Here is a 15,799-nt window from a genome sequence, read left to right on the forward strand (position 1 = left end):
TGACTTTTATATGTATTCAACAGGATCAACATGCATTGCATGTTTCTGTAGAATAGTAAATACTTAATAGTACCACATGCATACTTTTCCACTATAATATGCATGCAGGGAGTGGTGCTATAGTGTTTACACTGATCATATACTAATGATGTGCCATGTGGCTGATGCAGGTATGCAAAGCCACAATTTTTGGATGTTAGTTTTGATATTAAATCCTTTTAATACAAGCCAACTGTCTGCACCCTTAATTATAATACAGTTTATGTTGGGAGGCAAACTCAAAATAAAATTACACAACAACCAACTGATAAATCATCAGATTGGACTCACTCAGAGGGACAAGGTAGCTGATCACAAAACTGGGTAACAGTTACCAATGCTTCCATTGACAGACCATTGCATTGAGAATATGGAACCCTCATCTGAGTGTATACCTGATTATCAGTAAAAGCATAAAAATAGCAATAGAAATAATGCCTTTTAGTGATTTAAAAGATATCCTAATAGATTGATAAAATTTAATCATATCAAAGTTGAAATGAGCGATGCAGCATTCTTACTTCAATAACATTGCATGTAGAGAATAAATGTAAAAGCAGCTGGGCTGTGAAAGTAATATGAGTGCAATCTTAAAAACTACATAATTATGCATGTCAAAAAATGGCGACCTAGAAATGGCTGAAATGCCAATCATTTTAGAATGATATGTCTGTCATTATTATGGCATTAAAATATTATTATTGCAGCCATTTTTTGGCTTAATTTTTCAACATTTTAACCCTAGCTTTTTTTGAAGACCTTACTCTTTTTACAGCTTGTACCCAATTTTTGCATGGTAAATAATTTGCTTCAGACTTTAACATATTTGTAACATTTCGCTATTCTTAAATTTTAGCCATACAGCATAGCTGTAAATGCACAATTTGCTGGTGGTTATTTTTGTAACCACTAGCTGTTCATACCATTTAATGGCAAGAGTTTGTATATATTAATAATATTTATGGTGAACTCCATGATGTTATAGCTTGGATAAGGGTTATGCAATTGTACTGAACATAGATGCATTGTCACGCTTGTGGCTTGCATTAGGCTACCTAACATATGTTATGTATGGTCAGGGCCGCCCAGAGAAATTAAGGGCCCAGGGCAAAGAGTTAAAGTTGGGCCCCACAGGGGCGGATCCAGAGTCTGGAAAGAGGGGGGCACCTTGCTGAAAAAAAGTTGAAAAAAAAAAAAAAAAAAAAGGTCACAACAATAATAGCTAGTTATCCTTTACCAAATACATTATATCACGTATGTTATGTAAAATAAAATCCTATTTATAGCTTCCTAAGTAAGCTACACTTCCCCATGAACACTGTGACTGCTTTATTAGAGTGATTGGTGATTGACTGCTCTATTAGAGTATCTCGATCTTATATACATTTTTTTTAAGGGATGGGGGGGGGCACGTGCCCCCCGTGCCCCCCCTGCCCCAGGGACAAGGTGGTTTCCATTCTGAATCACAACTTCACCCAAGCTGTAAGTCAAAGACCAAAAAAAAAGGTCATTACATGCTGACAATGATAATAGCTAACCCTCACCAAACATATCTCCTTGTTTATAAGTTTGCTACACTGCTCCTCTGAAGAGTACTGTGACTGCTCTATTAGAGTATCTAGATCTGACTGCTCTATTAGAGTATATCGATCTTTTAAACAGGTACTCAGGGGGCCCTTCATGGGGCCTCCTGGGACCCCTTTCAGGCTGGGGCCCGGGGAAAAATGCCCCAGTTGCGCCGCCTCCCCCCCCCCCCCCCCCCGTGGGCGGCCCTATGTATGGTTGCCAGTCTGTACAATATTAGTTGTTATTGTTATTATCTACTTTACCAGTTAGGCACTGGAGGGTGTACACAGAAGGCAGAGCCTGTTCGAGGTGTTTACCCATAGCCTATAGGAGCCTAAGCGAAAATCTTTGAGCTAAATATCCTAAGTGAAACGGGACAAATACCTAGTTAGTTGCCAGTCTGTACAATATTAGTTTAATTGTTCTATTAAAGTATTTCAGTATAGTAAACTAACATCTGTACAGTATTGAAATCTGTACACACTTCAGTGAAATTGTGTTTTTATAAGTTAAATTACAGTAATATAACATTCACTGTATACTAAAGTACTCTATAATAAAACAACCAGTGCAATATTTTTAGTGTTGTATGAAGTAGTTTGCAAATATTATCACTATCTTAGAAAATGTTTTGCATTGTGGAACAATTTCCCCTAGGCTAACTTGTTTCTCACATAATTCTGAAATGCCACTTACTGTGTTTATGGAAAAAATTCCTTATATTTCAATAGAATTGCTCAACATCTGCTTACCCAGTACATGATTTAGCTGATTGATAGTGCTGTGGTGTGTACAATATAGAAGTGGATGATTTAACAGTTCATAATACAAGAATATTCAGACTGACATTGATGTTACACATGAAACAATTGTTAACTCTGTTAAATACTACCACCTTATAGACTCCATGAATTTAGTGGTACCTAGCTATACTGTGTCCGTACTTTATAGACCTTGAACACCCCTTGTCATATTTCACTTGCAATGTTCTGTGCAATGTTTGGACTTCTATATACTTGACTGTAAATTTTGTGCACAAAACTGATATATATCTTACAATTTTATGAAGTGATGATAAAAGGTACACACACTAGTGCAAATTAGAAACTTCCAAGGACTAAGATGTCAAAAATAAAATTTTTACATAGCAGATGCCAGACTATGAGGAGTACTTCAAAGCCTCCAGCTGCAGTTCAGCTACTATTTTTTGAGGGTGAGCTACTGGGTGAGCCAAAGCTGTAGGATTCACAACATAATCGCATACAAACCAAAAATGTGGACAGAATGTTCTGTTTTAAAGCTTTGCAAAGCCTCAAATCATGTCGAGAACTAGACACTGTAGCATATAATTGTATTTAGGATATCATTTAGGCTACTTTGTGTGTATTTAGGTTTTGTCATGCGCATGCGTGTAGGTTGATGTAATAATGAGAGCTACCTTCGACCACACCCAGATGGAACAGACAACTCGTCTACAACTGTCTAGAAAGGCCTACAAGAGCCATGTAATATGCCAGTTCAAGAAAGTGGAAGAACTAATGGCTAGTGAGACAATCGACGCACTAGTACTCTCATCATTGAAAACCTCCCAAGAACTATGAAGAAGAAAGAAACCATCCACCAGCTTGACACTCAGATAATTGAATTGATACAAGATGCTGATACCCTTGAGGAAGAAATTCTGGATATTGAGGACACACAGGACAGGATCCTAGAGAAAGTGAACCTTATAGACACATTTATAAAAATGCACTCGACACCTCACCCTCAAAGCTCATTAACAGCTTCTTCATCTGTACTACCAGTTGTCCCACAACCCCCTTCATCAATTCAATCTAGTGGAGTAGTCTCCTCATCCCCACCAGTTGACCCACAACCTCCTACATCAATTAGTAGTGAATCCACAACTGCTGTTGAACCTCTACCACATGCCGCTACAACTATTTCCAGTGTAACACAATCTACAACAGTCACTACTCATACTACCACACCAATAGTGAGTTCCCAACTGTACAACACAAGTCGTCTGCCCAAACTAGAGCTGCCAACATTTTCAGGAGACCCTCTTAGTTGGCTGGGACTCCTTTGATGCTGCAGTTAACACCAACCCCACCCTGAGCCCAATCCACAAATTCAATTATCTCAAAGCTCAGCTACAAGGGGACGCTGCACGAACTATAGCCGGCCTTCCATTAACAGAGCTGAATTACACACAGTCAATTACTCTTTTGAAACAACGCTTTGGCCAGCCAGAGAAACTTATCAACGCTCATACCCATGCCCTCATTGAACTTCCAGGACCAACAAATGATTTATCTAGTTTACAGCTGTTTCATGACATTACAGAAAATCATATTAGAGGCCTTGCATCACTTGGAGTATCCAAGGAATCATACAGCACAATCCTTGTACCAATAATTCTTGGAAAGCTCCCTGTGCCCGTACGCAGAAACTTAGCCAGAGATCACGACCGATTGAGCTGGACACTAGATGATTTACAAGCCGCTGTGGGCAAAAGAAATAAGGATATTAGAGAGTGGGTTATATACCAATGACTCCACATCTAGTTTAACGACAGCTAGATCACATGCCACCGCATCCTTTCATGCTGCCATCAAAGGTGGACATCACACAACTGCTGTTAAGAAGAAACCACACTGTATTTATTGTAAGAGTGAACACTCCCCCATTACTTGTTCAGAAGTCACCGACCACCAGAAACGACTAGAGATAGTCCGTAAGGCCAATCTATGCTTTAACTGTCTGGGGAATCACAAAGTCGCACAGTGCAACTCGAAGTTTTGGTGCAAACACTGCAGACACAAGCACCATACCAGTCTGTGTAAGCCAAATGATAGTGACACACCCAAATCTAGTACACAAGGGACTGATACACAAGTACAACAAGTGACACAAGAAGCTACACGGCAAGTAGGCACCCACACAGCTCCAGTTCTACATGGTGTACACAGTAACAAGGAGATTCTGCTGACTGTTACCTTACTGAAGACAGCTATCGCCCCTGTTGTTGGCGAAGGAATACAAATACGAGGGAATATCCTTTTTGACGAAGGCTCGCAATGGTCATTCATTACTGAGGAGACAGCAGCCAAACTGAAGTTGACACCAGTCAACACCGAGAACATTACCATAGCACCCTTTGGAGCTGAGTACTCATCTCCCCAACCGACATCAGTGGGACAAGTCAAGGTAGAAACTACAACTGGGGACAAAGTACTTATATCTGTACTCATAGTACCGTTTATTGCTGCACCACTGAAGAATTCAGTACGAGCCTCCATCAAGAGCTTTCCTCACTTGTATGGATTGAAGCTGGCACACCCTATTACCAGCGAGCACAATTTTCAGATATCCATTTTGATCGGAGCTGACTACTATTGGACCTTTGTGGAAGACAAGATTGTTTGGGGTGAAGGGCCAACTGCTCAGCAATCCAAACTGGGATTCCTCCTGTCTGGACCCATGTCTTCTCCAATGTTGCAGTTGAATATTGCCACCATGACCACAGCCACCAGTGAAGAACCGATCCTTGAAAGGTTCTGGTCAATAGAAGAAGCCGGCACTTCTCCAATTAAACCTATACAGACAGATAAGTTTATTGATCAATATCAGGTCAACTGTATCAGCCAATCCACCAAGGGCACTTACACAGCTCAGTTTCCATAGAAACCAGTCCATCCTCCACTTCCACCAAGTTTCACGACCTGTGAGAAACGAACAAGGCAGTTAATATCTCGTCTGACAGATTCACCATCTCTTTTACATATGTATCATACTATCATTACCGACCAGGAAGCACGTGGCTTCATAGAGAAGGTTAATCCTACTGACCACCCAGCTAAGGTTCACTATCTACCACATCACCCTGTTAAAAAGGAGTCAGCAACTACACCAATAAGAATAGTGTACGACTGTAGCTCTCGTCAGAGTAAGGAACATGCCAGTCTGAATGACTGTTTACTAGTAGGTCCACCATTCCCGAATGATTTGTGTTCAATCTTACTACGATTTCGTAAACACACCTTTGCCTTTGCCACTGATATCGAGAAGGCATTCTTACATGTCAAGCTCCATGAATCAGACAGAGATTCAACTCGATTCTTGTGGGTTTCAGACATTGATAATCCATTTGGAACTCTTACAACTTATCACTTCAAGGTGGTACCTTTTGGAACATCCAGCTCACCATTTATGTTGAATGCAACACTTGACTTACACCTCAAGAAATTCCCCTCATCAGTGGCCAGGAATATGAAGTCCAACCTTTACGTTGACAATCTTTTTTCAGGTTGTGACTCAGAACAGCAACTCATGGACTACTACATTCAATCCAGATCTATAATGAAACAAGCAAATTTCAACTTGCGCTCATGGTCATCGAACAGCCTCAAACTCCGGGCCAAAACTGAAAGTGACCAAACAAATGACTCCAGTACATGTGTCAGCCTACTGGGTTTACGTTGGAACATGCTAGATGACACACTAGGATTTATATCTAAACTGTTCCCTTCACTTACATCCTCACCATTGACAACCAAAAGAGAGATACTACGTGACTCAGCACAGATATATGATCCATTGGGTCTGTTAACTCCAATTACTATCAAAGTTAAATTGTTGCTACAAGCTCTGTGGAGAAAGAAGATGGACTGGGATGAACCAGTTGATCAAGAGACTCGTGACCACTGGCAGCTGATTGCCTCTGACATCCAAGAAGTGACAACTTATGTTTATCGAAGACGTTACTTCACACAACAGTACCACCTCACCGCCACCAAACAAGTTCATGTTTTTGCAGATGCTAATCTAAGTGCATATGGTGCAGTAGCATACCTCAAGCAGAATGATCAACCTACATTGGTGATGTCAAGATCCAGGGTTGCAACAGTAAGGTCTATTACACTTCCTAAATTGGAACTAATGGCAACAGTCATTGCCACTCGATTAGCCAGGTTTGTCATCCAATCTCTACACCTGACATCTGATGATACCACTGTACATATGTGGAGTGATAGCCAGATCGCGCTTCACTAGATTTATGACATCAAACAGACAACCACAACAAAGCCATTCATTGCTAACCGAGTAGCAGAAATCACACAGTCACTCCCTGCTTCTGCTTGGACCTATGTGCCAACTGATGAGAACCCGGCCAATCTATTGACAAGGGGAATTTCTGCAAAGCAATTAAAATCCTCCCAACTCTGGCTTCATGGTCCTTCCTGGTTAACTTATATAGAACAGTGGCCCACATGGTCACCATCTGATGTAGTTCACTTACAGAACATTGCTATAGAAGATGCTCAAGAAACCAACAACAGACCTCCTACCAACCCTGCTGAGACCTGTGGTATCCATGCTGTCATCGATGTCTCCCGTTACAGTAGACTCACTAAATTACTCACTGTCACTGTTTATGTACATCATTTTGGCCAGAACTTGAAGCACCCCAGTGATAAGGTAATTGGTCCGATCACTGCTAAGGAACTGTCAGATGCCACAATGCTCTGGATTAAAGCCTCCCAACAACTGGAATACTTTGAAGAGATCACAAACCTAACATCAAAGTCACCCAAGCGTACTCTTCTCGTACGTCAGCTCAGACTGTTCCTGGATAGCAGAGGATTTCTACGCTGTGGGGGGAGGATTCATAATGCGCCCATTAGCGAGCTGGCAAAAGTTCCCCTATCTGCTGTAACCCAAGCACCACATCACTAGACTTATTGTGTATGCCACTCATGAGAGAATTCATCATTCAGGAGTTAGCAGTACAGTAACGGCAATCCGTCAGTTGTACTGGATTCCAGCCATTAGAGTATATGTGAGGAAACTATTGAGGAGATGCGTGACATGTGTAAGATTGACAGGGAAACCCTACAGGCTGCCTGATCCACCACCACTTCCTAAGACTCGAACTGAATACCCAACCCCGTTCTCTGTTTGTGGTGTAGACTTCACTGGAGCCATGTACATTCGTGAAGGAGATGGTGAGAGGAAAGTGTATATTTGCCTCTTTACTTGTGCCACCACAAGAGCGGTACATCTTGAAGTGGTGCTGGATATGACAGTGGAGAGTTTCATGCTGGCCTTTCGAAAGTTTGTGGGTAGAAGGTCGTTACCTAGAACAATGATGTCTGACAACGCCTCAACATACTTGGCAGCAGCTGACGAATTGCAACAGCTTCTCACTTCCACCTCTCTCAAGCAAGTCTAGAAGGCCACGGTGTTACATGGCAGTTTATTCCTAAAAGAGCACCCTGGCACGGTGGATTTTGGGAACGATTAGTTGGGTTAACTAAACAGGCACTTAAGAAGACCTTAGGCAGTCACCTTGCAGATTCTTGAGACCATTGTTGTGGAAGTTGAGGCCACCCTTAATAATCGTCCCTTAACCTATGAAACCTCTGATGTTGCCGATGTTGAACCTCTAACCCCAGCACATTTGTTGTATGGCAAACGTACAGTGTCTTTGCCCCACTCCTATGATGATGATCCAGAGGACCCATACTATGTTGTATCAGAGTCACGAATAAGGAAACGACTTACCAATTGCTGCAACATTTCCAGACAAGGTGGAAGAAGGAATACCTTACTAGTTTGAGAGAGTTCCACAAGACATCGGGTCTGAACATACAGAATGTGAAGGTTGGAGATGTAGTTTTGATTCATGACGATCGGCCTAGACTACACTGGAGACTTGGTGTTATAGACAGCCTGATACAAGGAAATGATGGTTTGGTTAGAGCAGTGAATGTACGGACTAGCAACCGCGTAACATCCAGACCAATCAGCAGACTGTATCCTCTGGAGGTCTCACTCCCACCCGATGATCAGTCAGAACACAGCAGTCCAACAGAACCAATAACCCGAAATATTGAAGATATGGCAAGAAATCGTCCACAGCGAGCAGCAGCAAAGAAGGCAAGAACCTGTCTGTTGGAATGGACAGCTAGATTAAAGCGCCCCCCGGAAGATGTCGAGAACTAGACACTATAGCATAATTGTATTTAGGATATTATTTAGGCTACTTTGTGTGTATTTAGGTTTTGTCATGCGCATGCGTGTAGGTTGATGTAATAATCCAATATGGCGAACATGTGGTGCTACGAGGTGAGTTATTAGTACATTGCTCTGACGTCGCGGACCCTACGAACCCCGCTGATACCCTACATATCAACAAAATTATAAATATATTTTCTATGCTTGCAGTGATAAAGTTGGACCGTCTTACATCATGGTCACCACTGGCATTGTAATGGCTGAACAGAAACAAAATTGAACATGCTTTTCTACCTCTCAACTTCTTGACTCATACCTTAAATATCAACACTTTTCACTATATGTGCTTATAAATAATTTACACATTTCAGACAATCAATTCAGGTATACGTCTATATGCCCTGGTTTGTGAGATTATACATGCAATTTGTGTTTCCATACCTGATTTTTGCATACCTATACAGTACATAAGTTTGACAGTATAAATAATGTTGAGTCCATATCCTTAAAGACTATAACATTCCAAAGTCATATTTGTTACCACCCCTAACATATACGTAGCTACCCAATAAATGCATGCATATGTAAGTGTATGCCTACATCTACATCAATTTCTGCTGTTTTGTTAGATTTTGTGTGTGATGATGCACAGAAACAGTGGCGGATCCAGGGGGGCATAGGGGGCACGTGCCGCCCCCCTTTAAATTGTATACAAGATCGAGATACTCTAATAGAGCGGTCACTCTAATAAAGCAGTCACAGTGTTCATGAGGCAGTGTAGCTTAACTATGAAGCTATGAATGAGGATCTGAATAAGGATCTTTATATACTTTATAGTAAATACATTTGGTAAAGGGCAGCCATTGTTGCTGTGACTTTTTTTTCTTCTTTTTTTGGCCTTCAGCTTTTCAGCAAAGTGCATCCCCCCTTTCCAAACTCTGGATCCGCCCCTGAGAAAAGACTTCACTATTTACATATAGCCAACAGTACTTGCTACAGCCTACTATGAATGTTGAAAAGTAAATTTGTGTAGATCAGCATGTAAAACACTTTGGCACATAAATGTTTGACAAAATATAGCTACCATGTAGTCCATTATGAAGGGAACTTTGGTGAATTTCCTTAAGTTTGGTACCACCAAATTTTCAGAATGTATAAGGTATTAAGGTATTAGCATTTCAAGCTGATAAAATTTAATCTATTCAAGTACATTCATAATACATAATATAATATGTGTGTGCACAGTTCTATAAAGATACATACAAGGTTCTGTCATACAATACACAGTCCTTTGATTTTTTTTACAAAACTATAACACAGTTCAAGTAAGACCAAGAGGATTATGGTTTATTTTTACACTGCTCACAACATGACTTCTCAACCAGTCGGTAGCGTAGCAAAGGCCCAAGATATTCAGGTATTATAGTTGCACTATGCTCACAACATTTCTTTTCACAAATTCCTAAGGTATCTAGATGACAAAATTGTTTCAAGCATATTAAGTATGGGCACTCCGGACCACACATCCTAAATGAAACAGGCTTAGTTTCCAGGCACCTATTATCATGTACACTTGCATTTCTCATTTTGCATTCTAGTATTCTTCTACTCTCACAATTTTCGTTGCACTAAAATAAAAAAGAGATGTTTGTGCTTTATTTGTGTCTGTACTTACTGCACTCCATGGTGATGCAACCCATTGTGGATTACATCCTGAAGTCTTGTAACAGCTCTGTACATATGATGGTTTTGTTGAGGGATCACACTCTACCTGATCATCATCATTATTGGACATTTCTTTATTATGAATACAATACACACTTCTGTATTGATTTCCTTTCGTATAGCAGTTGGGTGCTTCACACTACAAATTAGTTGTAAAAACACTGGGTAAATATCACAACTAAAAATGACATACTGTTGTATTCCATTCTTGTACAATCCATTTTCCACTACAATGTACCCTGCTGCAATTTCTCTGTCCCACTGGCTTGACATATCCACTATTCTCAAAGCATATTCTGTCCTCAACTATCCTTCCATTTTCAGCGCAGTTAACGTTTCTGATTTGAACTCCATTGCCACATCTCATAGAGCACTACAGGAAGAAGATAAAATATTATGATTGCTTGTTGATGTTTAAAAAAAAAAACAGCAGGAGTTCCATCACTATATTTCCTTGGAAATAGATAAAGCAAACTAGGTCAGTGCCAGAATAGAGTATCTGCATTCTGTAACTTGTGTTGCAAAGCCAATATAATAATGGCTTACGACCATAGAATAATGTTACAAATCAAATGTGCCTACATTCCTGTCCAGTCACTTATGACTAGCAATTTACATTACTCCAATCAGATGTAATCCATTTATAGGTACATGAGTGTCCAGTGCAAGAACGCTCAACAGCAGGTTTCATCAGCAAACTGCAATTGTGTTTGTGTATCTTTCTTCTGTGAGCATCCATACACTTAATTTTTCTTCTTTGAATTCCATTCCCACAGCCAGAAGAGCACTAAACACAGTAAAATTATACATGTTATGGTCATTGCCTAACTTACCATACTCCATTGTCCACTGTCCCAATGGTTATGACAAGGGTGAGTGTTACATGTATGTCGTGTTGCTGGTTTTGTTATGTTATCACACTCCCCTGGAGTTGGGACTGGAGCTAGTTCAAGACGATACGTGTGTGCACAAGTAACATTCCTACTCTTGAGTCCTCCACCACAACTCCTTGAACAAGGTGACCAATCAGAAACTTGCCATCTAGATGTGAATATTTCTTTTTTTGATATGTACAATTCAATTGTCAATATGTATTAACTATTACCATTGGTTGTGTAAATAATGCAATACAATAATTTACAAGAGTGTTTTCTTTGTGATCCTTTTTTGCATCATACCAAATGTTTCTAATATGAATACATTATCTGTTGTCAGAGAAGCATAACCACTGGCAAATTTGAATGGAGCAAGAGGGTATCCTATATATTTTGTTCCCTGGATTTTAGGGCAACATTTCCACTAAAACAGACTGGGAACTCACAGCCGATTAAAGTGTAACCAATGGATAATTAGGCTTACAGTCTTGTGCTTGGATATTAGCCAGTTATATCACAGCAGTGGTAGATATTAACAGTCATCCTTGAGTGTATGTGCAGCCATATACATCAAAGTACCAACAGTTGGATATAACTGACCCAGTTATATCACAGCAGTCATAGAATATCATAGCTATTAACACTTGTCCTTGGCTTCAAGCCTTGGAATCATGTTATAACTTAAAGATACCGGTATTCTACAACTAAAAATCCATTAATAAAAATACTGCATATATATATATATAGTCATAGAAAAAGCAGAACATGTTTTGTATCCATCTAACACACACAAAATTTATATTGCCTGCCTTACTACATACACTACTGTGCCCAGTGCTAGGAGGATTGTTGTCTGTGTGTGATGCTATATATGGTGAGCTCAAGAAGATTATATGGTTTCTCAATTTCAGTGACCATGCCACCCAGTCTACCATGAATCATGGTAGTTAGGCTGTCTCTATAGCAATATATCTTAGTGAATAAGAAACAAATTGGGTTTAATTTTAATGTAGGGAATTTACAAATGATACAAAATTCTAACTAGCTTAACTACCAAACTAAGTACTTTAACTACAAAACTAGCTACCTTAACTACAACGATGATCGTATTGTGCATATAAGTATATATGTAGGCATACATGTGCACACACATATATATGCATGCCAGACAAAACACATTCTGACTATGTTACTTCAATAATAGTATATAGTACAAACATGGTGATACATTATCCCATCCCAGCAACTGGCGTACTGTCAAAGAGTGGCAAAGTAACACTTCATATACATGAATGGCCTAGAATAACTATAGACCAAGCTATAATCACCTTGATCTGGATTGCACTGCTTGGCTACCCAGATGATTCAGTTGCTTACTTGGCAGTCAGCAACCATACAGGTCCCCATTGAGCTATATACATCAACTCTGGAGTCATGCATGACTTTTATATATAACAGGATCAACATGCATTGCATGTTTCTGTAGAATAGTAAATACTTAATAGTACCACATCCATACTTTGTCCACTATATATCTATACAGGAAGCGGTGCTATAGTGTTAACATCACGTACTAACAATGTGCCATGTGGCTGATGCAGGTATGCAAAGCCACAATTTTTGGATGTTAGTTTTGATATTAAATCCTTTTAACACAAGCCAACTGTCTGCACCCTTAGAATACAGTTTGTTTTGGGAGACAAACTCAAAGTAAAATTACACAACAATAACCAACTGATAAATCATCAGATTGGACTCACTCAGAGGGACAAGGTGACTGATCACAAAACTGGGTAACAGGTTCTGATCCTTCCATTGACAGACCATTACACTGAGAATATGGAACCCTCATCTGAGAGTATACCTGCTGGCAGTATATTTCTGATCTTTGTGTTCCTAAAATCCATCAAGTTAAATTGAACACCAACTCCGATGAGTTATCTATCTACATACCTCTTCCACAAGTTTGACTGCAAGGAGTGAAGTCATTTCCAACAACCCACTGATAAGAATAACTGCCATTTTCTGGACACTTCTGTAAGTATAAATTGTTCATATAATAGAATACAAAACACAGTTGTATATCTTATACAATTGAGTCTAAGGCAAAGCATTTAGTACTGAATATAGAAAAAGCATCCTGGAATGTTACTTATGCCTTTCAAGCAGAATACTGTCTATATAGCTTGTTGACCACCTGTAATGACACAATATAAAGTTACTGTACTACTACATGCCATTTGATATGCAATTTTATACGCTTGATACAAGCCTTTTAATTCTAATACAGAGATTATCACCATGGTAAGGTAGCAGCATTTTAGACAATCTGGCTTCCTTCACTTTGTCCACAGATTAGGAGAACAATGGGCATGCAAATTGCTATACATGACTATAGGCAGCAAAAAAGAATCTTTAGATGCATGTTATTCATACTACCTTGCATGCAAACATGTGCTTTAAATGCACTATATATGCCCTTACCATCACATTGCAAACTCTGTATTCTTTTTGTGCTCCATCACAATCAGTATTTCTAAGAGTAAAATTATGTACTGAAGTGTCTACATAGCTACAGTATTCACACTATAGTGAAGATATAAAAAATATAAGCTTACTGGCAAGGGATAATCCTCTCCTCAACTCCCATACCACAAGTTCTAGAGCAGGCACCCCATTCACCACTCAGAGCCTAAATAAATCAGTTTTTATATAACTACTTAAAATTGCAATGATGATCTTGTAAGATGTATACATGCACTTACAGTTTTAATAACAGAAACAAAAACACCAAATAAGAATATCTGCTTGTAAAAAATCATCTTCTTTCCACACATATCAACTCACTGAAAGAATACAGTTGAAATACCACTATGGTAAAGCCTTTTATACTGACACCAAAGAAGCCTGATAAGTACTACCTGTTGGTTAACTGACTGTTAATAATTTGTAATAAAGGGATGTATGCATTAAAAAACTTCCACCATTTAAATGCAGCATTAAAGAATGACACATGTATACTTCCAAAAGTACATAAAGTTTCTATAGGCTCATTAAAAATCTTGTATGGTTTCCTTCTATGAAATCAATACAAATCACAACAAGGGGAGTTTCTTTAATCAGTTGAATGAGTCAGTATTGCTAATTGCAATCATGTAATGTGTATGCACATGCATGTGTGTGTGCATATTAGATGTATTACACATGTGATCATTGATACTGTGTGTCACAGCATCGGCTTTGAGTAACAGTGACAGTTTGTAATCCATGTTATAATTGACACCATCATACAAAGTGTTATACATTCTCACTTAATGAATTCAATTAGATGCGGTATCTACGTATATGTGGGAATCAATACTCAGTATTATACAGGAAGCCATAATTTATATAGTACTCCCTCGATTATCTGACCAGACCAAGACATGTTCAGATAATCAAAAAGTTCAGATAATCAAAGCCAATTCATTTACATGCTAGTAAAATATACATCTTAGAGACAAAATACTCTAATAGAGCAGTCATTTCTACTGCTCGGATAACCAAGTATTTGGATAAAATAGAGGTTTGGATAATCAAGGGAGCACTGGTATTCATATTTATAACAAATTTACATGTAATGAATAGTATTTTTCACTGTGATTAGGTATTCCCTACTCATAATGCTGTAATCTATGCGTGTATTAATTTTTGATAAAATGGCCATTATAGTGGGGAGACTTTTTCATACAGGAATCACAATGAACACTGTTTACAGCTTCTATATACAACATATAACCATTAGATAGCTGTCTGATGAAACTGGAATTCTTAAAGGTATATAAAGGTACATGAATATTTGAAATTTAAGATAGTCAACATGCCTTGCCTTGAATCCTTGTTTCAACAATAGCTATAAATGCTATTGTGGCAAACTGCTATATACACATCATTAAACAACTCTATATACAAAGTCTTCCACTATTGCCACAATATATATATATTCCAGCTTTAACATTCACAGAGTTATAAAAACATATTGCATAAAATGCCAAATTGTTTTGTCACAGCTACAGGGTAAACTGCTTATGGGAAAAGTTGAAAATTATAGTTTGTAGATAAATTAACAGTAATGGTTATTAAAAAATTCTAATAGAATGTTATCAAACAAGTAATGTGACATTTCTCAGTACTATGCATGGGCAGCTAAATGCATGCCCCATGGTAATTTGGTCTTGTAGATTACATAATTACTCCCAAAAATCGTAACTTCTGGTGTTCCTCAAGGGACTGTATTGGAGCCTGTCCTTTTCTGTGGTATTTATAAAAGTGATCTCCCAGATAACATAAAGAACAGTGTTGTACAGATAACTGCATTCTATACTGTACCATCCAAACACCTAATGATTGTAATAAAGTACAGATTATCAAGACTCACGGTAGTTAGGCGCGCGGCCAAGAAACTACGAAGCGCACGCCCAATTAAAAGACGCGGCCACTACTGTGAGTTATTTACGTGTAAGGTCGGTTTCACAATATTAGCCCTGGATTATGCAACATCTCTCAATGGATTTGTATTGCGTTACGTAATAAAA

General features: G+C 38.9%; 3 protein-coding genes across 10 annotated transcripts in view; 2 read left to right on the forward strand and 1 right to left on the reverse strand.

Annotated features, from left to right (window-relative positions):
• The first annotated feature begins 4,095 nt into the window (after positions 1-4,095).
• On the forward strand, positions 4,096-5,292 carry LOC136236847 (uncharacterized). The gene has a single exon (XM_066027078.1). The coding sequence runs from the start codon at positions 4,096-4,098 to the stop codon at positions 5,290-5,292; it is 1,197 nt and encodes a 398-aa protein (XP_065883150.1).
• Positions 5,293-5,391: 99 nt separating this feature from the next.
• On the forward strand, positions 5,392-8,613 carry LOC136236848 (uncharacterized). Its single transcript, XM_066027079.1, has 5 exons — positions 5,392-6,513; positions 6,661-7,204; positions 7,386-7,834; positions 7,964-8,221; positions 8,263-8,613. The coding sequence occupies exons 1-5, from the start codon at positions 5,392-5,394 to the stop codon at positions 8,611-8,613; spliced, it is 2,724 nt and encodes a 907-aa protein (XP_065883151.1).
• A 1,188-nt stretch (positions 8,614-9,801) lies between these two features.
• LOC136268454 (thrombospondin type-1 domain-containing protein 4-like) overlaps positions 9,802-15,799 on the reverse strand; it is a 36,504-nt gene continuing 30,506 nt past the window's right edge. For 5 of the 8 annotated variants that reach the window (XM_066063802.1, XM_066063798.1, XM_066063801.1 and 2 more), the window contains 9 exons: positions 13,844-13,917; positions 13,710-13,761; positions 13,179-13,260; positions 12,986-13,121; positions 11,184-11,391; positions 10,967-11,137; positions 10,544-10,723; positions 10,301-10,489; positions 9,802-10,253 (listed from right to left, as the gene is read on the reverse strand). In XM_066063802.1, the coding sequence (XP_065919874.1) occupies positions 9,966-10,253; positions 10,301-10,489; positions 10,544-10,723; positions 10,967-11,137; positions 11,184-11,391; positions 12,986-13,121; positions 13,179-13,260; positions 13,710-13,761; positions 13,844-13,875 (1,338 nt within the window). In that variant the 5' untranslated portion in view covers positions 13,876-13,917 and the 3' untranslated portion in view covers positions 9,802-9,965. Of the gene's footprint in view, positions 10,254-10,300; positions 10,490-10,543; positions 10,724-10,966; positions 11,138-11,183; positions 11,392-12,985; positions 13,122-13,178; positions 13,261-13,709; positions 13,762-13,843; positions 13,918-13,990; positions 14,089-15,799 lie in introns of those variants that run through there. The other 3 variants (XM_066063803.1, XR_010707012.1, XM_066063797.1) reach the window with 3 other exon arrangements.

This window comes from Dysidea avara, chromosome 10 (genome assembly GCF_963678975.1).
Source record: "Dysidea avara chromosome 10, odDysAvar1.4, whole genome shotgun sequence".
Classification (NCBI taxonomy): Eukaryota; Metazoa; Porifera; class Demospongiae; order Dictyoceratida; family Dysideidae; genus Dysidea; species Dysidea avara.

Coding starts and splice junctions, on each gene's coding strand:
- LOC136236848 (XM_066027079.1), top strand. CDS start 5,392: ATGTATCATACTATCATTACCGACCAGGAAGCACGTGGCTTCATAGAG. Junction 6,514..6,660: donor CAAGATCCAGGGTTGCAACA/GTAAGGTCTATT, acceptor GCGCTTCACTAG/ATTTATGACATCAAACAGAC. Junction 7,835..7,963: donor CTTCCACCTCTCTCAAGCAA/GTCTAGAAGGCC, acceptor GTCACCTTGCAG/ATTCTTGAGACCATTGTTGT.
- LOC136236847 (XM_066027078.1), top strand. CDS start 4,096: ATGATTTACAAGCCGCTGTGGGCAAAAGAAATAAGGATATTAGAGAGT.